The sequence below is a fragment of the Polypterus senegalus genome, chromosome 9 (genome assembly GCF_016835505.1).
Source record: "Polypterus senegalus isolate Bchr_013 chromosome 9, ASM1683550v1, whole genome shotgun sequence".
NCBI classification, from domain to species: domain Eukaryota; kingdom Metazoa; phylum Chordata; class Cladistia; order Polypteriformes; family Polypteridae; genus Polypterus; species Polypterus senegalus.
In genome coordinates, this window is record NC_053162.1 from 11,062,375 (window position 1) to 11,088,843 (window position 26,469).

Here is a 26,469-nt window from a genome sequence, read left to right on the forward strand (position 1 = left end):
AAGACCCCCTGCAAGTCAAACATCAATATTTCCGAGCAGTATTGATCCCATTCTGTCCGTAAGGCTCCAGCGAATATAATCCAGTAAAACGATAAGGTCCAAAACACACGATATATCCTCAAAGGGACAAAAACTCCAGAAAACGTTTCATAACTTGAGACTAGCTACGTAATTTTTTTTCATTTCTATTGATCATATCAGACGTAATTTGTTTCTGTCGGCGATAACCATGCTACAGCATGTTACACGGAAGTGTTAGCTTCTGATCGACACCTAAGTTGGCCAATTACGACGGGTCTGGGGTTGACTGGCATCTCGTATAACCAACGAGTGTCACAGACAGCTGAATGATGACGTACGACTCGAAACTCTGGTAGAATCTACCAGTTTGATTGGACACTGTGACTGACACTCAAAACTTACAGCCAATGAGCAGCCGAGCATTTTGATATGTAACTTGCCATACTAACTTGTAAACAAAGCGATCGGAACTGCTCGAAGGTGGCATTTGTGCCAGTCTGCAGAGTTGGTGCGTGGTTGTTTATTGTGATTTCGCCAAGTTTTTTCGCATTTTAAATATGAATAAACGTACCGATAAACGTAAACATGCCCAATAGTATGCTCTATTGAACATGCAGTTCCGTACGTTTAGACCAGGGGTCCTCAATCCCAGTCCTGGAGGGCCGCAATGGCTGCAGGTTTTTCTTCTAACCCGGTTGTTTAATTAGAAAGCAATTCTTGCCAATAATTTCATTTTATGGCTTGTTAGTGCTTTAACACTGCGTCAGCTCATTCTCATATCCTCGATTTTCTTCCCCTTTCTAAGGATATCATCCAAATGATCTGAAGTCTAAAATGGAGGAGTAATTCTCAGTCCTTCACTTTCCTTCCAAGTATTTAATTAAACCCAATAGTGCATGATAAACACACACAGAGGTGTAAACAGAAATACACTAAATGGAGAAATGCTGCTCTCTTTTGTCATTTAGATAGATAGATAGATAGAAAAGGTAATATATGATAGATAGTGTGAAGGACTCCCCTGCTGCTTATGTTCTGGGGAAGCCGCCATGGGCAGTTCAATACCTCTCCCCGGATGCTTGGTAGCAACCTCCCTGGCCGACGGTGATTCCCCAAACCACCCGCAGGGCTCCATGGGAGATGGAGTCCTCCACAACTTGGTTGGGGCCCGGGGTGGCCACTAGGGGGGCCTGTCTGCTTCCCACAGCCCGGCTGGACGAGTCTTTAGCCCCACCCAGAAGTGCAATTAGGACCAGGTGGTTAATCACCTGGAACGCTTCAGGGTGGGCTATAAAAGGGCCCAGCCACCACCACTCGAAGAGCCAGAGTTGGGAGGAAGGTGACAAAGCTTGAGGAGGAGTTGTGGTAAAGGAAGGAAGAGAACTGTTTTGTGCTTGTGTTTTGGGGACTGTGTTTGAGCTGTGTGGCACAGAGAAGACATGTCCCAGAGCCGAAGAAAATAAAGTCTTTGTGCTTTTTTATACGTGCCTCTGTGTCCATCTGTGCCGGGTCAGGCGCCTATATAGAGCCTTTGTTACAATAGATAGATAGATAGATAGATAGATAGATATGAAATGAACTAGATAGATAGATAGATAGATAGATAGATAGATAGATAGATAGATAGATAGATAGATAGATAGATAGATAGATAGATAGATATGAAATGAACTAGATAGATAGATAGATAGATAGATAGATAGATAGATAGATAGATAGATAGATAGATAGATAGATAGATAGATAGATAGATAGATAGATAGATGTGAAAGGCAATATATGATAGATAGATAGATAGATAGATAGATAGATAGATAGATAGATAGATAGATAGATGAAGGCAATATATAATAAATAGATAGATAGATAGATAGATAGATAGATAGATAGATAGATAGATGTGAAAGGCACTATATAATAGATAGATAGATAGATAGATAGATAGATAGATAGATAGATAGATAGATAGATAGATAGATAGATAGGATACTTTTTTAATCCCAAGAGGAAATTCACAGTAGCATCTGCATGTTATTGCTAATTAGGAGCCATTAAAAGCTGAGAATACTGCTGTTCGAGACTAAAATAAGCAATAAGGGTCCAAAATCTTAACAAGTGAGACCACTAAAGTGAAGCAGTAGTGTTACTTGAGCAATAAGGGCTTCTTATTAAGCAATTGGGCTGGAGCAAAAATTACAACCACTGTGGCCCTCCAGGACCCTGATTGAGGATCCCTGGTTTATGGCGTACTGAAGGTGTTGTGAAGCATCTTTAAGTACAGAAACAACTTAAGTTTGACAGGAAAAAATAAGTTTAGAGAATAAAATATTTTCAAATTTTTTTGGCCTTTTATTCTATGTGTGTAGCAACCCTTTTCTTTATTCTCATGTGGACTGTTTGCTTTGAAGTTTCACTAAATCTTCTGTTAGGAAGAGTCCTACACAAGGAACAGGAGAGCATGTCTGAGTTAGAATGGAGCAGTGGCGTGGTGAGCAACGAGCGTTGGCTGTGAAAGCCTTTTATAAGAATGGTGATAGTGTGACTGCCACACAAAGGGAATTTCAGCATCATTACCATTTAGAACATCACGATCGTGTCCCGTCTGCTCATGCGATTACAGCATTGGTGCGTAATTTTGAAGGAACAGGTTCAGTCTTAAAAGAGAAGTCCCCAGGTGGAGCGCCTTCACATACTGCCCGACAGTCACTGGCAGCTATTCAACGATTGTTTGGAAGGTGCGTCATTTCATGTAACGGTGACATTCCTCGGCCTCCGAGATCCCCAGAACTCACTGTTTGTGATTTTTTATCTGTTGGGACATTTTAAATGCCAAGTGTATCGCACACGTCCTGCAACCAAGGAGGATTGAGTAGGAAATCACTGGCATTCCTCTTGACATGTTACATCAAGCAATGCAGAATTTCCACAACGGGCTGTCAGAACGTGTACAGAGAAATGGACAACACCTTCATGATGTTTTCTTCAAAACATAAAACAAATAGTGAATGAATATTGATTAACTTCATTAATTGCATATTCTGTACAATACATTTCATCATTAAATGTATTTTGTAATCTGTTCACTCATGTACTGAACGAACGTCAATTGAAAATTTTCTGTTTCTGCGCCACCCTGTATAATGAATACTGTAACAAAAAGGCGCTATATGGGCGCCTGACCCGACACAGATGGACACGGAGGCACATATAAATTCCTTTTTATTTTCTCTTCAGCCATGGGGCACGTCTTCCCCGTGTCCCACAGCCCAACACAGTCCCAAAGCACAAAACAAAGACCTAAAACGCAGTTCTCTCTTCTTCTACCACCACTCCTCCTCAAGCTTAATCCTCCTCCTCCCAACTCTGGCTCCTGAGTGGTGGTGGCTGGACCCTTTTATAGCCCACCCGGGAGTGTTCCAGGTGCTTGACCACCTGGTCCCAATTGCACTTCCGGGTGAGGCTGAAGATTTGTCCAGCCGGGCTGTGGAATCCAGGCAGCTCCCCCTAGTGGCCACCTCAGCTCCCAACTAGGCTGTGGAGGACTACATCTCCCATGTAGCCCTTCGGGAGGTTGGGAAATCACCGTCGGCCAGGGAGGCTGCCACCAAGCATCCCGGGGAGAGGTATTGAGCTGTCCATGGCTGCTCCCCCGGAACATATGCAGCAGTCGCGTCCCGGCAGGGCATGCGCTTCGGCCGCCCGTCACAATACACACAGGTCAAATCCCATTATAGTGAATACTGAAATAAGGAAATTTTCAGAACAACTTTTTGTTGGCCCGTACAAACAACACCATGTTTAATAAATTTTATTTTATTCATATAACACTTTTCTTTCTTTCTTTCTTTCTTTCTTTCTTTCTTTCTTTCTTTCTTTCTTTCTTTCTTTCTTCTTCACAAGTGGCTGTATCAAATAGCAAAGAGTAACGGCACATTGCTACCCTGGACCATTGTTATTATTACGTATTATTATTATTATTATTATTAATTAGTCCTTCATTTATAAAGGAAACATATCAAAAAAGTTATGGATAAGTGATGTGAGCTTCTTTATTTATTATGTTCAAATTAAAGGTGTAATAATAAATACCAATGTAGTGGGTTCAGGGAGATTGAGAGCCCAAGAGGATTCTGCTTAGGGCCCCAGACTGGCTTGGAGCAGCAATGCAGGTATGAGATTACCAAGTTTAAAGTGTGTAAAAAATATAACTTTACATATCTAATGTTCAGTATTTATTCATTTTGTAATTCAGGGTGCTTTCCTTACCTGACTGATCTCCGTCCATCTGTGCACGTGCTTCTCTTCAAAGATCTCACCGGCCACTTCAATGAAGCTTTGCCCAAGACCGTCCACCGTCTCCATGGTTTCATTCTCGTCAAAATCCATATCAGACACGTAAGTTAGGAACTGTACCAACGTGAGCAAATCTGACGGGGCCAAACTTCCATTGACTCTCTCAAGGGCTTGCTTTGTATATTGAAGGACTTGCTGTGCTTCTAATGTGGTTAAGTTCTTTGGGGAAGTTGAGGAGAGTCCGAGGGCGATCTGAAAGAAAGGAGTATTCTTTAGAAATAATTCAGCAGTTCAAATCAAATTTGATTTATAAAGGGCATTTTATAAATGAGTATAGTCACAAAGCAGCTTTACAGATTTCCGGGCCTGAAACCCACAAGGTGGTAACAAACTACATATTCTTAGACCGCTGCCTCGATTTATCAAGCATCTCAGAGTTACTCCTCGGAATTACACACGAAGTCTGATTAGGATAAGAATACGAGCTGGCATGGAGCAGAAGTTAGGAAGAGTCCTACACAAGGAACAGGAGAGCATGTCTGAGAATGACTGACATCACAATGTTATGGCAATCATGAAGGCGTCTTGTAGATTCTTTGGAAATCTGATAAAGTTTCACATTTACATTTGTTTGCTTAGCAGACACTTTTGTCCAAAAATGACTAAAAGAGGAGGTCACCATAATTGAGTAACACCAACTAGGACTGTGGAGCTCGACTGTGGCTGCTAGATTACATTTGAACCCTTTCAGTAAGTAGATAGATAGATAGATAGATAGATAGATAGATAGATAGATAGATAGATAGATAGATAGATAGATAGATAGATAGATAGATAGATAGATACTTTATTAATCCCAACGGGAAATTCACATACTCCAGCAGCAGCATACTGATAAAGAACAATATTAAATTAAAGAGAGATAACAATGCAGGTATAACAGACAATAACTTTGTATAATGTTAACGTTTACCCCCCGGGTGTAACTAAAGAGTCTGATAGTGTGGAGTCTCCTCAGTCTGTCAGTGGAGCAGGACGGTGACAGCTGTCTGTCAGTGAAGCTGCTCCTCTGTCTGGAGATGATCCTGTTCAGTGGATTCTCCATGATTGACAGGAGTCTGCTCAGCGCCCGTCGCTCTGCCACGGATGTCAAACTGTCCAGCTCCATGCCTACAATAGAGCCTGCCTTCCTCACCAGTTTGTCCAGGCGTGAGGTGTCCCTCTTCTTTATGCCGCCTCCCCAGCACACCACCGCGTAGAAGAGGGCGCTCGCCACAACCATCTGATTTGCAAAATCAACCGGAATGTTCAAGCAAATTACAGAAAAAAAAAACCAATCTGAATCTGGGGGAGGCTGAGCAAAGCGAGCAGGGGGCAGAGCCCCCTAGTAATATAAAAATATAATCATTGTTTTCTGGTTTACTCCTCAAATATCCACCCCCATATCTGAGGATATGAGAAAGTTGAGGGAAGACCACTCCTGATTTTTATTCTCCTGGGAATTTTGAGAAAGTTACTCCTGCCTTCATCTTTTCTCAGCTTGATTACTGCAATTTGTAATCTAGGATCAGCAAAATCCTGATAAGGAGGTTACAGTTGGTCTAGAATATTGCTGCCCGTTTTTTGGTCGGGGCAAATAAGTTCGATTCTGTTTCTGGCTGCTTGTTAGTTTTAGAATTGAAATGAAAGGCACTATATGATAGATAGATAGATAGATAGATAAATATGAAAGGCACTATATAACAGATAGATAGATAGATAGATAGATAGATAGATAGATAGATAGATAGATAGATAGATAGATAGATATTATTTATTTTTTAAATGACCTTTATTATGAACATTAACAATATACAGTCATAAGACAAACAATCCCAATATTCAGGATATTAACAAAAAAGTCTGTATCAGACAACCACCACTGCTCCCCCTTTACACTCCTCCTACTCCGCACTTAAATAATATAAACAAAAAGTTAACAATTCATTATAATACAAAGACTACCACTGCCCCCCCTTTACACTCCTCCTACTCCGCACATTAATTAGAGCATATTGTTGATGCCCACCAATACTTTTCATTCCCAGTTGATCACCAGTTCACCCCCCTCCACAGCACACAGTACCTGTCGTGTCCCCCACATGTTGCTGAACGTTTCTAAATTGTCTGTTAGTTTATGGTACATGAATTCAAGTTTCAGTCGACTCTTAATTAAAACTTTGAACAGCAGCAGAGCGTCAGTCCCCATGAGGTTTCTCTCTTTATTCCTCCTTGTTTTTAGGATTGCGAACTTGGCCTGTCCTAAGAGGAAATTCCCAAGAACAGACTTATTCCTATTTTTTGATTATAGTTAATACCAAAGATAAAGTTAATTTTTGAGAGACCAAAACCAAAACCACTAAGAATAAAATCCAAGAACATGAACAAAGACCTCAGCCGTTCACAGTGAATGAACAGATGAAAGATGGTCTCCCTGTGTCACAGAACGGGCACTGGTCAGTCTCTGAAGCGTTAATTATATTCAGAAATGAGTTTGTGGCTAAGGCTGAGTGCATTATCCTCCACTGCAGATCCCCAAGTCTTTTCTGTAACGGGAGTTTATAAAAAGCTCTCCATGAAGGTGTGATGTTCTCAGAGACCTGCAGTTCTTTCCTCCACAAAGTATCTGGCAACTCTTTCAGTTGGTTATAAAATGTCACTTTGACACACAGTTTATAAAGTTCTTTTTTGTTAAAGAGTTCAAAGTCTTTCTCGACCAGAGTCCCAAATCTGAGAAGGTGTCCAGGTCTGTCAGTGTGGTCAGTGACGTGTGGTCTTACAATGATGGTGGGTGATGTCATCTCTGCCTCTGGTGTCCCCTCACCTGTGAAGTACTCGTCACACAGTGAACTCGCTCCTGACCTCCGCAGTGCTGTTTGTACTTGACTAAGAAAAATGTCAACCAGGCGTACTGATCTGATCACCAGGACAGTCGCTAGGTGGGCAGAGGTGTGCCAGTACCTCATATTTGTATCAATTAAATGTCTTATTTTTAAAATTCTTTTGTTTAACAGAATTGATACAAATGATCCAGAAAACAATAACAGACAGTCCAAAACAGGATTCCAGACTAAAGGTTCTTCCAAGAACCAAAAAATACTTTCCAGATTTAGCCTGGTCCTCCTGAACTTTCTGTGCCAAACCTGAAGTGCAGATTTATAAAATTCCAGCAGGTCAGACCCAACAACGATGGCAGAGTGTAATAAAAAATAATGTTGAGCAAAATTTAAACTCCTTACCCCATGAAATAAGGCAAAGGCCAGCTGTCTCCACAGTAGGTGCTCAGGGCCGTATAAGAGCCGATGTAACGCCTGCAACCTAAGGGCCTCCATCTTGCTCACCAAGTCAATGAGTCCCTGACCGCCTCTTCTACAGGCAGATACAGGACACTGCGCTTCACCCAATGTAGGCCATCCCAAAAGAAATCTAAAAGTATTGCCTGGATGTTCTTGATGACAGATATTGGGGGGTCTATACACTGTAACTTATGCCAGAACATGGAGGCTATTAAGTTATTAATAATGAGGACCCTGCCTCGACAGGAGATCTCCTTTTGAAGGTATTTCCACTTCTTCAGTCTGGCTTGAACTTTTCCACCCAGTCTGCCCAGTTTTCCTCAGCTACTCCTCCTTGTCCTAAAAACACCCCCAGGTATCTGAAGACTCTCCTGTTCCACTTAAGGCCACCAGGTAGGCCCGGTGGGTCTCCATCCCTCCAGTTGCCAATTAAAAATGCGGTACTTTTGTCCCAGTTAATTTTTGCCGATGACAGTTTCTCAAATTCATCCAGGCAATGTTTCAGCGCCGTGATGTCTCCATGATGACAGATGAACACAGTCAAATCATCCGCATACGCGACCACCTTGAGCTGTAAATTCGGGCACTGAGGGATGTTCAGACCTTGAAGGCGGATGCGAAGTTGTTGTAGTAGCGGCTCGATGGAGAGCGAGAAGAGCATACCGGACAGAGAGCAGCCCTGACGTATCCCTCTGGTTACCTTGAAGGGGCGGTTAGTGTTCCATTGAGTTTCACGACACTAAAAACGTTGTGATATAAAAGTCCAATGTGTTTAATGAATGAAGGTCCAAAGCCAAAGGCCTTCAGCACTGCTAAAAGGTAATTGTGGTCCACCCTGTCAAACGCCTTCTCCTGATCCAGTGATAAAAGACCAGCATCAAACCCAAAGAGCCTGGCAGCATCAATCACATCCCGAACCAGGAAGATGTTGTCCAGAATACACCTGTTGGGGACACAGTATGTCTGCTCGGGGTTCACAATACACGCCATGACTCTTCCTAACCGGTTAGCCAGGGCCTTGGAGAAGATTTTGTAATCCGCACACAGCAGGCTTACTGGGCGCCAGTTCTTTAGCTCCGTGAGGTCTCCTTTCTTTGGGAGTAGTGTGATAACTGCTCTGCGACAGGAAAGGGGCAGTTCACCCACTTGCAGACTTTCACAGAAAACCTCTGCCAGATCAGCGCCAAGGTGACACCAAAAAGCTTTAAAAAACTCAACAGGCAAACCGTCAATTCCTGGGGACTTCCCAATGTTCAGCCCATTCAAAGCTGTGGTCAACTCATCTAGAGAGATCGTAGATTCCATGAAGTCTTCTCTCCATCTGGAACCTGAGGTAAGTCCTGGAGAAAAATTGACGACTCTAAAGGCACCACTGCAATGTCCGCAGAAAACAGTCGCTGGTAAAATTGGTGTGCCCAGGATCGAAGGGCTTCAGACTCCAGCAGGTCTTGACCTTTGTCATTTTTTAAAAAGTTAATGGTCTTACTTTGGCCAATTGTTTTTTCCAGTTTAAAAAAAAAATGTGTGTGAGCGTCCATCTGGGTGAGCGACTGCATTCTTGAGCGGACGAGTGCGCCAGTGACTCTCTTGTCTATAAGGTCCATCAATAATTGTTTCTTTGTTTTAAGGGACTCAAAAGTGCTGCCGTCAAAGTTATTACATAAAACTGAATGAAGTTCCTCGATATCCTTCTCCAGCTCAGAAATGGCCGCATTCACATCCCTGGTGGTGTGCTCGGTGTATTGTTGACACAATACGCGTAATTTTTGAGCAATCCCACCATTGCCTCAATGAAGAGAAGTTCTTCTTTTTGTATCTCCATTGTGTCCAGAAGTATTTGAAACAGTTGATGAAGTGGGGGTCTTTCAGTAGATTATTATTAAAGTGCCAGTAGGATTTAACAGAATGAGCAGAGAGAAAAGAGATTTGAAGGAAAACAAGACAGTGATCAGATAAGCCAGTTGGAAGAATGGAGCAGTTAGCTATGAGGTTCCTGTGATGTTTCTGGATGTAAAACCGGTCAAGTTGAGCCATAGACAGCAGCCCAGCTAAACCCTTCACCCACGTATACTGCCGGACCCCCGGATAAAATTCTCTTCAAATATCAATTAGATTATTATTGGTGATGACAGACCTACATTTGGGGCGTAAACGTTAATGAACACCCACTTCTTCTCCCCCAGCTGCGCTTCTACCTTCAGTAGCCTCCCCTGGATTAACTCAGTAGAAACCGCACTGTCAGGTACAAAACTTTTAGAAAATAGGATGGCAACACCTGCACTGAGATTTGAGCCATGACTAAGATGTGCCACCCCTGGCCACTCTCTGTGCCAGTCAGACTGATTAGCCTCGTCAGTATGGGTCTCTTGAAGGAAAGCCACGTTAATTCTTTTTTGCGCTAAGTACTCAAATAGCGCCGTTCTTTTCACTAAATCTCTGCAGCCGTTCACATTTAAAGACCACAAGGAATAGACAGGCATTGTAAAAGAAAATAAGGTGGCGGTCAACAACACTACATTAACCCAAGAAACGGGGAATCGCTTTAAAAACGCCATCATGATTGTGCTTCTAGGGAACGTTTCACTTTGCTTATAATATTCTTTAAGCGGACTCTCTCTTTGGAGGTCATGCCTAGTTCAGCAGCCAGAACTGGCGTTACTCTGATATTTTTGAGGACTGTTTTCTTACCCTGAGACGACTGATAAATTTGGGCACACAATTGGATCGATGAATTAATAAAATGCGTGTCTACTTTATTTACACACATCAAACAATACAATAAAACTACCACAATGCAGTAGCAACTCATAAACAAGGGAGACAAGTCAAAGAGGAGTGTTGATATCATTGTGAATTTTCAATCTTTACTTTTAATCCTGACTAATCAAATATGTTTTATAGCCTGGACCTGAACACTGAAAGAGCGTCTTCATCTCGTACGTCTAGAGGAAAGCTGCTCCTCTGCTTTAGAAGTGAATGCATTATTTTTTCAGCTTTGGCTTTCTTTATTCTCGGGACTACAAAATATCCTGCTTGCTTGAAACTGAAAGAAGAGCGAGGATTATAAGGTATTAGAAGGTCACTCAAATACTGAGGTTCAGGACTATGCAAAGATTTAAAAGTGAACAGTAATATTTTATAATCAATATGGAATTTTACTGGGAACCAGTTTTGGTCAACTACAACTCCCCATACTCCCCACACACACAGGCTAAGACACAGGTTTGTCAATGAATAAAGGGTTTTTATTAAATGAAACTCTTATAAGCTCCTCCTTGAACCGTCACCTTATCGTGGTGGAGGGGTTTGTGTGTCCCAATGATCCTAGGAGCTATGTTGTCCGGGGCTTTATGCCTGGTAGGCCACCAAGGCAAACTGGTCCTAGGTGAGGGATGAGACAAAGAGCGGTTCAATAAACCTCCAATGAAAAATAAAAACTGTGGACAACGTTTTCCCTTGCCCGGACGCGGGTCACTGGGGCCCCTGTGGAGCCAGGCCTGGAGGTGGGGCTCAGGCGGCGCCTGGTGGCGGGCCTGCACCCATGGGGCTCGGCCGGGCACAGCCCAAAGAGGTAATGTGGGTCCTCCTCCCCATGGGCTGACCACCTATGGGAGGGGTCAAGGAGGTTGGGTGCAGTGTGAGTTGGGTGGTGGCCGAAGGCGGGGACCTTGGCGGTCTGATCCTCGGCTACAGAAACTGGCTCTTGGGACGTGGAATGTCACCTCTCTGAAGGGGAAGGAGCCTGAGCTAGTCGCGAGGTCGAGAGGTTCCGGCTAGATATAGTCGGACTCGCCTCGACGCACAGCTTGGACTCTAGAACCAATCTCCTTGAGAGGGGCTGGACTCTCTACCACTCTGGAGTTGCCCCGGTGAGGCGCCGAGCAGGTGAGGGCATACTTATTGCCCCCCGACTCGGAGCCTGTGCATTGGGGTTTACCCGGTGGGCGAGAGGGTGGCCTCCCTCCGCCGGGTGGGGAAGGGTCCTGACTGTTGTTTGTGCGTATGCACCCGAACAGCAGTTTGGAGTATCCACCCTTTTTGGAGTCTCTGGAGGGGTTGCTAGAGGGCATACCTTCTGGGGATTCCCTCGTTTTGCTGGGAGACTTCAATGCTCACATGGGCAATGACAGTGAGACCTGGAAGGGCGTGATTGGGAGGAATGGCCCCCCCGATCTGAACCCGAGCGGTGTTTTGTTATTGGACTTCTGTGCTCGTCATGGATTGTCCATAACAAACACCATGTTCAAGCATAAGGGTGTTCATATGTGCACTTGGCACCAGGACACCCTAGGCCTCAGGGCGATGATCGACTTTGTGGTCGTGTCGTCAGACTTGCGGCCATATGTCTTGGACACTCGGGTGAAGAGAGGCGGAGCTGTCAACTGATCACCACCTGGTGGTGAGTTGGCTTCGATGGTGGGGGAAGATGCCGGTCAGACCTGGTAGGCCCAAACGTGTTGTGAGGGTCTGCTGAGAACGGCTGGCAGAGTCGCGGGAACGCGGCTTCGGTTGTTGCTAAGGCAAAAACTCGGGCATGGGAGGAGTTTGGAGGCCATGGAGAACGACTTTCGGACGGCCGAGGAGATTCTGGTCCACCGTCCGGCGTCTCAGGAGGGGGAAGCAGTGCAGTGTCAACACCGTATATGGTGGGGATGGTGCGCTGCTGACCTGACTTCGGGACGTTGTGGGTCGGTGGGAGGAGTACTTCGAAGACCTCCTCAATCCCACTAACATGCCTTCCAATGAGGAAGCAGAGCCTGTGGACTCTGAGGTGGGCTCTCCCATCTCTGGGACTGAAGTCACCGAGGTGGTCAAAAAACTCCTTGGTGGCAGGGCCCCGGGGGTGGATGAGATACGCTCGGAGTTCCTTAAGGCTCTGGATGTTGTAGGACTGTCTTGGTTGACACGTCTCTGCAACATCGCATGGACATCGGGGACAGTGCCTCTGGATTGGCAGACCGGGGTGGTGGTCCCCTCTTTAAAAGGGGACGGAGGGTGTGTTCCAACTACAGAGGGATCACACTCCTCAGCCTCCCTGGAAAAGTCTATTCGGGGGTTCTGGAGAGGAGGGTCCGTCGGATAGTCGAACCTCGGATTCAGGAGGAACAGTGTGGTTTTTGTCCTGGTCGTGGAACAGCGGACCAGCTCTTCACCCTTAGCAGAGTCCTGGAGGGTGCATGGGAGTTTGCTCGACCGGTCTACATGTGTTTTGTGGACTTGGAAAAGGCATTCGACCGTGTCCCTCGGGGAATCCTGTGGGGGTGCTCCGGGAGTATGGGGTACGGACCCCTGATAAGAGCTGTTAGGTCTCTGTACAACGGTGTCAGAGCTTGGTCCGCATTGCGGCAGTAAGTCGAGCCCGTTTCCAGTGAGAGTTGGACTCCGCCAGGGCTGCCCTTTGTCACGATTCTGTTCATAACTTTTATGGACAGAATTTCTAGGCGCAGCCAGGGTGTTGAAGGGGTCCGGTTTGGTGGACTCATGATTGAGTGACTGCTTTTTGCAGATGATGTTGTCCTGTTTGCTTCATCAGGCCGTGATCTTCAGCTCTCTCTGGATCGGTTCGCAGCTGAGTGTGAAGCGGCTGGGATGAGAATCAGCACCTCCAAATCCGAGCATGGTCCTCAGCCGGAAGAGGGTGGAGTGCCCTCTCAGGGTTGGGGGAGATCCTGCCCCAAGTGGAGGAGTTCAAGTATCTCGGGGTCTTGTTCACGAGTGAGGGAAGAATGGAGCGTGAGATCGACAGGCAGATCGGTGCTGCATCCGCAGTGATGCGGGCTCTGCATCGGTCTGTCGTGGTGAAAAAGGAGCTGAGCCGTAAGGCAAAGCTCTCAATTTACCAGTCGATCTACGCTCCTACCCTCACCTATGGGCATGAGCTGTGGGTAGTGACCGAAAGAACGAGATCGCGAATACAAGCGGCTGAAATGAGTTTCCTCCGCAGGGTGTCTGGGCTTTCCCTTAAAGATAAGGTGAGAAGCTCAGTCATCCGGGAGGTGGTCAGAGTAGAGCCGCTGCTCCTCCACATCGAGCGGAGTCAGATGAGGTGGCTCGGGCATCTGATCAGGATGCCTCCTGGACGCCTCCCTGGTGAGGTGTTCCGGGCACGTCCAACCAGGAGGAGACCACGGGGAAGACCCAGGACACGCTGGAGGGACTATGTCTCCCGGCTGGCCTGGGAACGCATTGGGATTCTCCTGGAAGAGCTGGAAGAAGTGGCCGGGGAGGGAAGTCTGGGCCTCTCTGCTTAAGCTGCTGCCCCCGTGACCCGACCTCGGATAAGCGGAAGAGGATGGATGGATGGATGAACTCTTATAAGGAAGAGATTCCTACACCATAACCACAATTACAGTTACAGTTTCTTCCACTCTCTGTGACTCTTTGTCTCCTCTTCTCTGATCCTCCATTAAGCGTTGTCCTCTTCTTCCTGACTCTGGCTTACTGAACTACAGCAGGCTGCCCCTTTTATGTGACCCCGATGTCCCAAAACTGTGCACTTCTGGGCGAGGCTGGAGCTCGAACAAAATAAGGCTCGCTAGTCCTTGCAGTGCTACTTGTGGCACCCATTGAACCCAGCAGGGCTGGGTCATTGAACTCCAGTTCCCATCATGCCCTGTGGGAATCCATGGTGGTACCATAACCAAGGGTGCTTCCATCTACCACCTAGACAATGCCCCATGCAAAGTGTCTTCCTCCTGTCCTTCCACGCCATGGGTGTCCCAGCTGGGTAAGTAGCTTGGTTCAGCTGTGGCCGGGATACCAGTCCCCGCGTGGTGTTCCTCACATAATGTAAAGATGACAAAGCAGGGATAACATGAATGTAAAGTGCCCTTCATAAAGTTTGGACACAAAGACACATTTTTTCCTTGATTTACTCACACAGTCTGATCCACAGTTTCAAAAGTAAAAATCAAACAATTCAGATTTATGCTTACTGTGGTGGGCTTGCGCCCTGTCCGGGGTTTGTTTCCTGCCTTGTCGCCTAGTGATGGCTGGGATTGGCTCCAGCAAACCCCCGTGACTCTGTGGTTAGGATATAGCGGGTTGGATAATGGATGGATGGATTTATGCTTAAAGTACACATTGCAGACTTTCATTTAAGGGGATTTGCAGACATTTCATTCACCTCACTTTTTCTACACAGACCCCCCATTTCAGGGCACCAGGTAGAACAAAATTAAACCTGCTTGGTTTTTCCAGGGCCCAGTCGTGGACTAGCTGGAGTGAATCACTGGGTAGGTCAGAGTAGGTGACTGTACTTCATGGCAGCGTCCTGCTGACTGATCCTGACCCACTAATATTGTGATATCATCTACTGTTAAATTCTGCTACGTACTTCTAAAATTTTTATTTGTATACTGTATTGAGGATTTGTTCTATTCTGTGTATTGTATTGTACTGTACTGTATTGCCCCCCTTCTTTTTGACACCCACTGCACGCCCAACATATCTGGTAAGGGGTCTCTCTTTGAACTGCCTTTCCCAAGGTTTCTTACATTTTTTCCCTACTGTGTTTTTTCGGGAGTTTTTCCTTGTCTTCTTTGAGAGTCAAGGCTGAGGGGATATCAAGAAGCAAGGCCTGTTAAAGCCCATTGCGGCACTTCTTGTGTGATTTTGGGCTACACAAAAATAAATTGTATTGTATTGTATTGTAATATTATGTAAATTAGAACATGAGAACAGCCTGGGCGAGAACAGGCAATTCAGCCCAACAAAGCTCGCCAGTCCTATCCACTTATTTCTTCTAAAATAACATCAAGTCGAGTTTTCAAAGTCCCTAAAGTCTTACTGTCTACCACACTACTTGGTCGCTTATTCCAAGTGTCTGTCGTTCTTTGAGCAAAGAAAAACTTCCTAATGTTTGTGTGAAATTTCTCCTTAACAAGTTTCAAGCTTTGTCCCCGTGTTCTTCATGAACTCATTTTAACTTCACCGTCTCGACCAACACCACTGCACTAATTCCCTTCATAATTTTAAACACTTCATTCATGTCTCCTCTTAATCTTCTTTTGCTTAAACTGTAAAGGCTCAGCTCTTTTAATTTTTCCTCATGACTCATTCCCTGTAGCCCCCCGTAATCAGCCTTTTTCCAGTGCCGTTATGTCCTTTTTGTAGCCTGAAGACCAAAACTGTACCCAGTACTCCAGATGAGGCCTCACCAGTGTGTTATAAAGACCTGAGCAGAACCTCCTTGGACTTGTACTCCACACGTCAAGGCGCTATATAACCTGACATTCTGTTTGCCTTCTTAATGGCTTCTGAACACTGTCGGGAAGTTGATAGTGACGAGTCCACTGTGACTCCTAAATTCTTCTCATAAGGTGGACTCTCGATTTTCCGACCGCCCATTGTGTATTCAAACCTCACATTTTTACTTCCTATGTATAATTCTTTACATTTACTGACATTAAATTTCAGCTGCCACAAATCTGCCCAAGCCTGTCTGCTGTCCAAGTCCTTCTGTGATGATATAACTGATTCCAAATTATCTGCTAATCCACCTCTCTTGGTATCATCAGCAAACCTGACCAGCTTGTTACTTATATTTCTATCTAATAGAACTTAAGGCTACAACTGAAAATCACTGAAAACCTCATCTAACGTGACACGGCCTTAAGTCTGTGTGCGACTGAACGGCCATCAGCAGACATGGTATAGCCAGAGAGCATATTTTTAGTAGCTTTAGAGCCAAGCAGCAGCACTTCTGTTTTGCTAGAATTCAACAAAAGCAAATTGCAGGCTATCCAATATCTAATGTCTGCTTTGGAAAACCGAGACACTCCACGAGGTTTCATTCGATATAAAGAGCTGAATGGTTGTCTGCATTACAGTGAAAGCTAATGCCGTGCTTGTGAATTTATATGACCAGGGGGTAACAAATGCAAAGAAAACAGTGGACAATGGACTATCGTGTTCTGTTCACACAATGTACTGTATCGTGTTCAGACTTTACTGACGCATTATGCGGAGTTGAGCAAACTGAAACAAATAAATGGATTGGAATTTGCACCCAGTGAAATTTAACATGTTGGACATTTGTGAGGGCCTAACAGCTTCAGGTGATTTTAGGTACAAGGGTGTATACTGAAGGCCAAGTTATAAACTATTTATATTATATATAAAAGTCAATGTATGTATGTATGTATGTACAACTATACTGTACTTCCTTAGAAGGTTGGCGTCTTTCAACATCTGCAATAAGATGCTGCAGATGTTCCCACCAGACGGTTATGGTGAGTGCCCTCTTCTATGCTATGGTGCGCTGGGGAGGCAGCATAAAGATGAAGGACGTCTCACACCTGGACAAACTGGTGAGGAAGGCAGGCTCTATTGTAGGAATGAAGCTGGACAGTTTAACATCTGTGGCAGAGCGACGGGCACTGAGCAGACTCCTGTCAATCATGGAGAATTCACTGAACAGGATCATCTCCAGACAGAGGAGCAACTTCAGCGACAGACTGCTGTCACCATCCTACTCCACTGACAGACTGAGGAGACCCCACACTATGCGACTCTTCAATTCCACCGGGGGGTAAACGTTAACATTATTCAAAGTTATTGTCTGTTTTTACATGCATTTGTATTACTCTTTAATTTAATATTGGTTTTTTTTTTTCAGTATACTGCTGCTGGATTCTGTGAATTTCCCCTTGGGATTAATAAAGTATCTATCTATCTATCTATCTATTATATAGTGCCTTTCATATCTATCTATCTATCTATCTATCTATCTATCTATCTATCTATCTATCTATCTATCTATATAATATAGTGCCTATCTATCTATCTATCTATCTATGTTCCAGCATCACTTCTGAACAGCTGGAGCGATTTTCATGACACTTGGTACACATGTTTCTCAATGGTCGACTAAAAATACTGTAGGGTGAAATCAGCCCTAACCCACCACCTTCTCTAGTCCTTGTGGTCTTTTATGCAAGTTGACACTCGGTCATGACCACCAGAGGGCGAACTGGAGGTGACTGCCAGCATTCTTTATGTTTGAGCAGCACCGCACTACTGTTGCTTTTGAAATTAAATAGAGTTGCCGGGTTGGCATCCCAACTATTTTTGAGACTCATTCTGTCTTTGTGACTCCAACAGCCATATATATATACAATATACTGTATATATATATATATACATATATCTTATATATGAATGTCTACGCGTGGAAGTGTGTGTGTGTCTGTGTCCGGCCCGAAAGTGAAAGAAAGCGTCAGGGTAAGGGTTCCAGCTCCGAGGATACGCAAGCGAGGGCAGCACACTGGCAAAATGAAACATCCAAAGAAAGACAGTCGCTTAGCTGCTAATGCACAAATGATGTGAGCACGTGGGCAACACAAATCCTCATAGCAGGGAGATGCCCAGAGTAGTACTGATGATTTCAATACTTTCTAGGATATATATATATATATATATATATATATATATATATATATATATATACAGTAGATAGATAGATAAGGCAATATATGATAGATAGTGTGAAGGACTCCCCTGCTGCTTATGTTCCGGGGAAGCCGCCATGGGCAGTTCAATACCTCTCCCCGGATGCTTGGTAGCAGCCTCCCTGGCTGACGGTGATTCCCCAACCACCCGCAGGGCTCCATGGGAGATGGAGTCCTCCACAACTTGGTTGGGGCCCAGGGTGGTCGCTAGGGGGGCCTGTCTGCTTCCCACAGCCCGGCTGGACGAGTCTTCAGCCCCACCCAGAAGTGCAATTAGGACCAGGTGGTTAATCACCTGGAACGCTTCCGGGTGGGCTATAAAAGGGCCCAGCCACCACCACTCGAAGAGCCAGAGTTGGAAGGAAGGTGACGAAGCTTGAGGAGGAGTTGTGGTAAAGGAAGGAAGAGAACTGTTTTGTGCTTGTGTTTTGGGGACTGTGTTTGGGCTGTATGGCACGGAGAAGACATGTCCCAGAGCCGAAGAAAAATAAAGTCTTTGTGTTTTTTTATACGTGCCTCTGTGTCCATCTGTGCCGGGTCAGGCGCCTATATAGAGCCTTTGTTACAATAGATAGATAGATAGATAGATAGATAGATAGATAGATAGATATGAAAGGCACTATATAACGATAGATAGATAGATAGATAGATAGATACTTTATTAATCCCAAGGGGAAATTCACATACTCCAGCAGCAGCATACTGATAAAGAGCAATATTAAATTAAAGAGAGATAACAATGCAGGTATAACAGACAATATCTTTGTATAATGTTAACGTTTACCCCACCAGGTGGAATTGAAGAGTCGCATAGTGTGGAGTCTCCTCAGTCTGTCAGTGGAGCAGGATGGCGACAGCAGTCTGTCTCTGAAGCTGCTCCTCTGTCTGGAGATGATCCTGTTCAGTGGACTCTCCATGGTTGACAGGAGTCTGCTCAGCGCCCGTCGCTTTGCCACGGATGTTAAACTGTCCAGCTCTTTGCCTACAATAGAGCCTTGCAGTTCTTACTGCTGCACCACCCAAGTGGCCACGTCAGCGTCGTAACCTAACCCAATTTCTTTTTCTTTGGTTATGTTCTTGAATAAAAGAAAGCGCACTTGTTTTGTTATATTTGTACCTTTTGAGAAAGTGTTTATTTGACATTTGGACTTCAGTCTTCACACATTATAGACTTCATGTCAAAAGTTTGTCATTAATACTTTAACATGAAACAAGTTTCTGTTTTAGCATTTCTTGCCTCACATTTCCTGTCATCCTACACTTACAGTACCTAGATAATTGTAGACATGAAATACACATGAAATGCATGTATTCCAAATAACCAGAGGTGGGTAGAGTATCCAAAAATTGTACTTAAGTAAGAGTAGCATGACTTCAAACTAATCTTAACTCAAGTAGAAGTAAAAAGTAGTCATCCAAACAATTACTCAAGTAAGAGTAAAAAAGTATTTGGTGAAAAGACTACTCAAGTACTGAGTAACTGTTTGATCATAATAAATGATTTATTTTTTTTAGAAATGATTTAATCAGACAGACAAAAATATAATGTGAAAATTCTGCTATTTCCAAATAATAAAATAAAAAATGAGTAAAAATAAATAACATCTTTACAAAATAAAGATGCACAAATAGCACAAAGTTCCAAATCTAATTTTTTCACAACAGAGCTTTTGAAGCCGATACCTACAGTAGGTAACATGGATGTCTGAACAGTGACGAGATCTCCTGTACACTGACAGTATGATACTGCAGATTCACTCGCCCTCCAAGTAGCACAGCTGATAGTAAATAACATTAGAAGAAGGCAGCTTGTGCACGTCCAAGAAGTCTCACTTTACCTTGACTGTCTGTGTCTGTGCATGTTTAGTTAAAACGTGCTTGTTTTTCACTCAGTCAAGTGATGGTTACACTTCAGCAGGAGTTGGCTCTCAAGGTTCCTGCAGTGAAGCTGTGACCGTTTAGCAGTGAACAGGAGCCCTGTCTGACTAAAAAGCCTCTCACAGGCTGCAGACACAGGAAGTTTGTGTGTGCTACGTCGGATTGGTGAAACAGAGTCATGTGATTATTGTTGCTACGTCTGATTGGTGAAACGGAGTCATGTGATTATTGTTGCTATGTCTGTTTGGTGAAACGGAGTCATGTGATTATTGTTGCTATGTCTGATTAGTGAAATGGAGTCATGTGATTATTGTGGCTACGTCTGTTTGATGAAACGGCGTCATGTGATTATTGGTGCTGCGTTGGATTAGTGAAACAGTCATTCAGTAGATCCACTGACATCTTCTCTCCAACTAAAATATAGCGTATATAAATGTGTAAACGGAAAAAAGTCATGAGTCGAGTGTTGCCCAATGTAGCAGAATAAGAATAGCGTTTCTTCTTCACACATGTACTCAAGTGAAAAGTATGGTGCAGTATAACTACTTGTAGAAGTACAATTTTTTAAAAAAGTTACTCAAGTAAATGTAACGGAGTAAATGTAACTCGTTACTACCCACCGCTGCAAATAACTATATATTTTTACCCAATACAACTCTAGGCACCTCACACCGCGATAAAGAGACATCTGCTGGGAGAACATTTTGCCCGAGTTGAGCTGCAGCGTTGGTTGGTGAAGCGATAGCAGGCTTCTTGCTGCTTGTGCTGATTGACACATTCACAACACAAAAGGCGCTAATGGAGAGGTGCAAAGGAAATTAAGGTGGCCCGGGATTTTTTGTAGGCTTCAGGAATTCTATTGTTAATTTTGCCAACATTGAGGGGAGAAAGAAAAATATTGCAGCGTGGAATCAGGGTGGGCAATACAGCATTTTATTGGCAAAACACTGCACTTTAGTAATGGCATCGAGTAAATGAATGGTTTTATGCAGTTTTAAAAAAATTGCACTATTGTTCAGTCCCCTGCGGTGGACTGGCACCCTGTGTTGGCTGGGATTGGCTACAGCAGACCACCGTGACCCTGTGTTAGGATATATCGAGTTGGAAAATGAGTGAATGACTGACTGTTCGGTCCCACTAGCGGGTCCAAAATAATAGGGCTGAGTTTAAAGGGTAAAGAAACTCATTCCTGGGCGTGGGACTGTGAGTGATAGATAAGGACTGGACTACTTGTAATTAATCGTTTCTCTAATTAACAAATATTATGCCTTTGTTTATTGTTTTAAAAATGCCAACTTATCAGCAATTAAACCCTGTATGACGTAAAGGGGAGGATGACTATGGATAAAGAAAATATGAATATGGATGAAGGTGGATTTCAAAGCCATTAGGACAGCCAATCAATGGAAAGCTGTTCAGAAATTCTGAATCCATTGATGAAAACCTTCTATTTGTTAACTAGTTAATGTGGCCCACTTGTCTTCCACATGGTGGAAAAGACAAAACATGGCGGTACAGACCAGAGTTGGCACACAGGAGGACAATAAACAGGCAAAGCAAAGGGTTAGACATACCGTCTAAAAGTGCAAATGACAATGCTATAAAAACGAACACTTACCACAGGACTGTTGGATTCTTCAATCAAATTTGTGATGAAGGGTTTATCATTATCTTCAAATTCTTTCAGTTTTATGTAGGAATCTAACAGAAAATAAAAATGCATCATCACTCGTAACAAATTCCATTCACAACAAGAAAATAACGCTCTAGACTCAATCCACAGGACCCTCAATAACGTTTGGAACAAAGACCCATTTGGACTTGATTTCCCTCCTCTGCTCCACACTTTCAAATCACAAATCAAACATTTCAGACGTGATTGAAGTGCACATTGCAGACTTTCATTCAAGGTTATTTGCTCTCACGATGGAAGTGTAAGCACAGGACACGGTAGATGTGATTGCTTTCTCTGCGACTTATTCTTTAATGGCTGCCATCGCTCCTGCTCTGTTTTAAGGGCAGTTCATGCATAAAGCAGCTAGCAATGCTGATTCACAGCTCCAGAGGCCACATCAACACCCGGTCACTGTTTACTTGCACTTTCTTGCTTTGAGTGGAGTAGATGAGCAGGTTTTCATCATTTATTTATTTATTTCAGATGATTACTATCTATTCCCTTACTGTTATTACTTTATTTATTTGTCTGTTTATCAGCTGTGCTACCCATCCTAAGACAGGCCGAAATCTAAGTAAACAATATAGAACTCATTGTTAACATTTGCAGTGCACCATCTATTGGAATGTGTAATGCATGTTGTAATAAAATGCATTGCGTTGCCCATTCCAACAGATGGCGCAACACAAACACAGTAATTAAGTGCATTGCATTTGTCATTGCAACACAAGATGCATCACAAACATTTGTAGGAATAAAATGCTTTACTACAAACATTAGTGATATGCCATCTATTGCAATGATAAAGACAATGCAACTTGTTGATACAAATGCTTGTGATGCACCATCTGTTGGAATGAAAAAAGCAATTCATTTTATTACTGCACATGTTTTTGATGTGCCAGTTGTTGGAAGGGCAAATAAAATGCATTTTGATACTGCAAAGGTTTGTGATGTGTCATCTGTTGAAATGATAAATGCAATGCATTTTATTACTGTAGATGTTTGTGACACAACATCTGTTGGAATTACAAATGCTATGCAGCTTAGTACTGAAGATGTTTGCGATACACCATCTGTTGGAATGACAAAGACAAAGCAACTGCACAGATACATAGACACTTATCTATTTATTAAGATGGATAGTGTAATATGGTTCTTTACTTGTCTTACACGTGCCCCGTGTTTATGTATATGTTGCACTGCGGTCCTGAGAAATGTTACTGTGCCAATGTATGCTGCAGTACAGTGTATGGATGTTGTGACAATAAAGTCACTTGACTTGATTTTATAACAAATGGAAAGTTAAAAGAGCTTCACTGCCAATCCTAAAAGCAGAATATAAGGAACATTTCAAGCTGATTGAAGAGATTTTCTGAATTTTGGTTATAAAAGTTGTTTCTGTAAGTAAAAAGAGGGTTTTTTTTTTACCTTTTTGTATTTTACAGACAAATGGACGTTCTTCTTTGCATGCTTTGAAACTTTGCTGTGGATATGATGAAGAACTCGAGAGTGTCCTGCATTCTTCAATGGGAGACTGTCTCGGATCTGTATGGTAAAACAGATATAATTAAAAAAACAGATTTTTAATTATATAATAATAAAAATTATAATAATTATAATTATTAAAAATAAAAAGACTACAATCTGTTGTACTTTGTTACTTAAGATTTGATTCATGCCACTGTAGGAGTTAGTGAGGATTGTGTGACTGCTTGCTGTCAGAGCCTTTTTAGTCCCTTAATGGAGATGGATAGGTGGCCCCGCCCCTTAAGGATCCACCCACAAACAACAAGGAACATAATAGGAAATACATAGACACATAGGAACTAAATGATCAACAATTTTAATGAAGAAAGCATAATTATACAAATAATAAAGGTGAACAGCAATATTAGTATACCTAAAAGAATCAAAAGAGATGCAAGAAGACAAAAAAAGGAAGTTGAACCCCAGCTTTGTTGCTGTGGCTGACACATAAAAGTAACAGTGATGGCTCTAAATTAAAAGGCGTAAATGTTCATTTAGCTAAATCATCTTCATATTCTTTACTCTTTAGTCATTATTGTTCCTGGCTTTCCAAGACCTGCTACCTGCGGTACTGAGGCAGTTTCTTAATTTGTGTGAGCTCAAATCAATTTTAAAACCCAATCCTCCCTTGTCATTGACGCCCAGGGACGTTGCCTCGCCGGGACGCCAGAAGAAGCAGGGAACCGGAAATGGGACAATATTTTCCCTGGAGCGCAGGTTGGCGGCCTCCCTGGAATGCATGGGGGTCACGGAACTGCGAAGCCCAACCCTCTGCGAAGACGGAGTCACCGCCAGGGGGTGCCCGGACGTGGTTGGAACCTTGGAGGGCAGCACTTCCGCCACACCAGGAAGTGATGCCGAAGAAATTCCAGGGATACCTGGAGTGCTTCCGGGTGCTCTATTGACATTTCCGCCACACCAGGAAGTGACATCACAAGGAGCACCTGGAGCCCATCCGGGACAGTATAAAAGGGGCCACCTTCCTCCAGAAGGGGAGCCAGAGTTGGGAGGAAGGAGATGAAGCTTGTGAGGAGGGGAGTGGAGGTCATTGGGAAGAAGAGAAAGAGAAAGGACTGAGTCCGGGGATGACTCAATGCACGGGCATCTCACATGTGAACGGTTTTAGAACGACCGACACTTATTTTTAATAAAACTACTGCAATATGTTGACACCAATAAAAGACTAACCTTACCTACAAGCAGTTCTTGCTGTCATATAAGTACATGTATCTAGTTAGTTGCGGTAATAAGAGCGTAGAAAGCACAACGTGTCCAGTGTGCGGTCATCCAGGCGAGAGCACACCTTCGTGCAGAGTACGCCAGCCACTGAGAATGCACGCTCTGTCTCCACTGAAGCAGGCGGCACAGTCATCAGTCAACGGCAAGCCCGCACTTGCCGTTGCTCTGATACACCGCCATTTCAGCTTTTACTAATGCATCCAGTTTCTTGTCATCATTCTGTGATGGCAAGTTTCTTGGTACAGATAATGCGGATGCAACAGACTGACGCATTGCAATTTCAAGTTGCTGTTCAAAGCTGTTGTCTGACAGACGTCAATGAAGTCTGCCCCATCGCGGCATTCGTGAGCTGCAGAGTGCAGACTCCTCCCAGTCCACTGTGCTCAGTCTTAGTGGGAGCCGGGAGACTGACTGCTGCTGGTCTGGCGTTGACTGAATTAATAGGCAACACACTACATAGTGGGCCAAAAAACTGTGCCACTTAATTATTTTCAACTATAACTCTGTTATTTCTTGATCGATTTTTACACTTTTTCGCTATATATGCGAGCTTGGTTTCCCGGGAATTGCAGCAGTTTAAATGTCCGGGAATGAAAAATGGCTGGGGGCCTGGGAATGGATTCCCTAACCGATGGTGTTGGGTTGAAAGGCTTCTGAATCTGGAAGAAGGCACATGGAGCAGGACCCGCACTGTCACATGGGGATGAGTCAGTTTACGGAATGGAGGTAAGACAATTGGCAAACTGGTGCAAGTGCAACCATCTCTCTGTTAATATAGACAAGATGAAAGAGATAATTGTTGACTTCAGGGAGGTCCATGCTGTGTAACTGGTCAAGAGCAACAATTTCTAGCAGCTAAACTTACTTGGTCAATTGACGCCATCTCCATAGCCAAGAAGGCACACCAGCCTAAAGAAGGCGAGCCAACCTCTCCCCATTCTACAGGGGCACATCGAGAGTGTTAGACCTCTTATAACACTGCAAGATGCTGAGAAATGAGTTCACGCTTTTGTTTTCAGTCGGCTAGATTACTGTAACGCACGCCTCTCAGGACCACCCAAAACAAGTGCAGAATGCAGCTGCCAGAATCTTAACTAGGAAAAGAAAATCTGAGCACATCACCCCAGTCTTAGCGTCGTTACACTGGTTACCTGTGCCATTTAGAATTGACTTTAAAATCCTGCTTATGGTTTACAAAGCCTTCAATAATCTCGCTCCATCCTATGTTTCAGAATGCCTGTCACCTTACACTCCAAATCGTAACCTCAGATCTTCAAATGAGGATCTGCTTAGAATTCCAAGACCTAAACTTAAAAGAAGTGGTGAGGTGGCCTTCTGCTGTTAGGCACCTAAAATCTGGAATAGCCTGCCGATAGGAATTTGCCAGGCTAATACAGTGGAGCACTTTAAAACACTGATAAAAACTCATTATTTTAACATGGCTTTCTTATTGCTTCATCTTAATAAAAGATAAAAGATCAATCTATAAGTCACACTGAAGGTTAGTAGCATAGGAAGCCTTTGAAAGCGTTCCTGTTGTTGATGGGAAATGATGAATCAGAGGAAGACTGAGAAGCACACATAAAGGAGACAAACGATGGACAACAGAGTAAGGCAGCATAGAGTATGAAATGTGACGCTATTGGATCCAGAGCTCAGACGAGGAGGAGGAAGGTGAAAGAGAAGGGGGATGGCAGCGGCATCAACTGCACAGAGTGAAACAGCATAAGCCACCTCATCTGAAGTAGCTTCTTACCGAAACAATAGGGGAAAAAACACAGAAGGTGTCATTACAGCTGTACTTTTATCATGTTTAGGGATATATGAGTTTAGAGCGACAAGAATTATGAAAAGGTGTGCCACTGATGCTTATTAGCATAGTCCTTGAAAGAGCCCCTGTCATTGGTGGCAGATGACAAAAATGTAGCTCCAATCATGGATTGTAGTGCTGAATAGCAGACTATGGTTGTTTAATCTATACTAATAAAAGGCAAAGCCCTCACTCACTCACTCACTCACTGACTCACTCACTCACTCACGGACTCAT

General features: G+C 43.7%; 1 protein-coding gene across 2 annotated transcripts in view; it reads right to left on the minus strand.

The window, feature by feature from the left end:
• adgrd2 (adhesion G protein-coupled receptor D2) overlaps positions 1-26,469 on the minus strand; it is a 452,918-nt gene that overhangs the window by 347,317 nt on the left and 79,132 nt on the right. For both annotated transcript variants that reach the window (XM_039762694.1, XM_039762695.1), the window contains exons 6-8: positions 23,085-23,201; positions 21,597-21,679; positions 4,288-4,566 (exon numbers count right to left, since the gene is read on the minus strand). In XM_039762694.1, the coding sequence (XP_039618628.1) occupies positions 4,288-4,566; positions 21,597-21,679; positions 23,085-23,201 (479 nt within the window). The remainder of the gene's footprint in view (positions 1-4,287; positions 4,567-21,596; positions 21,680-23,084; positions 23,202-26,469) is intronic.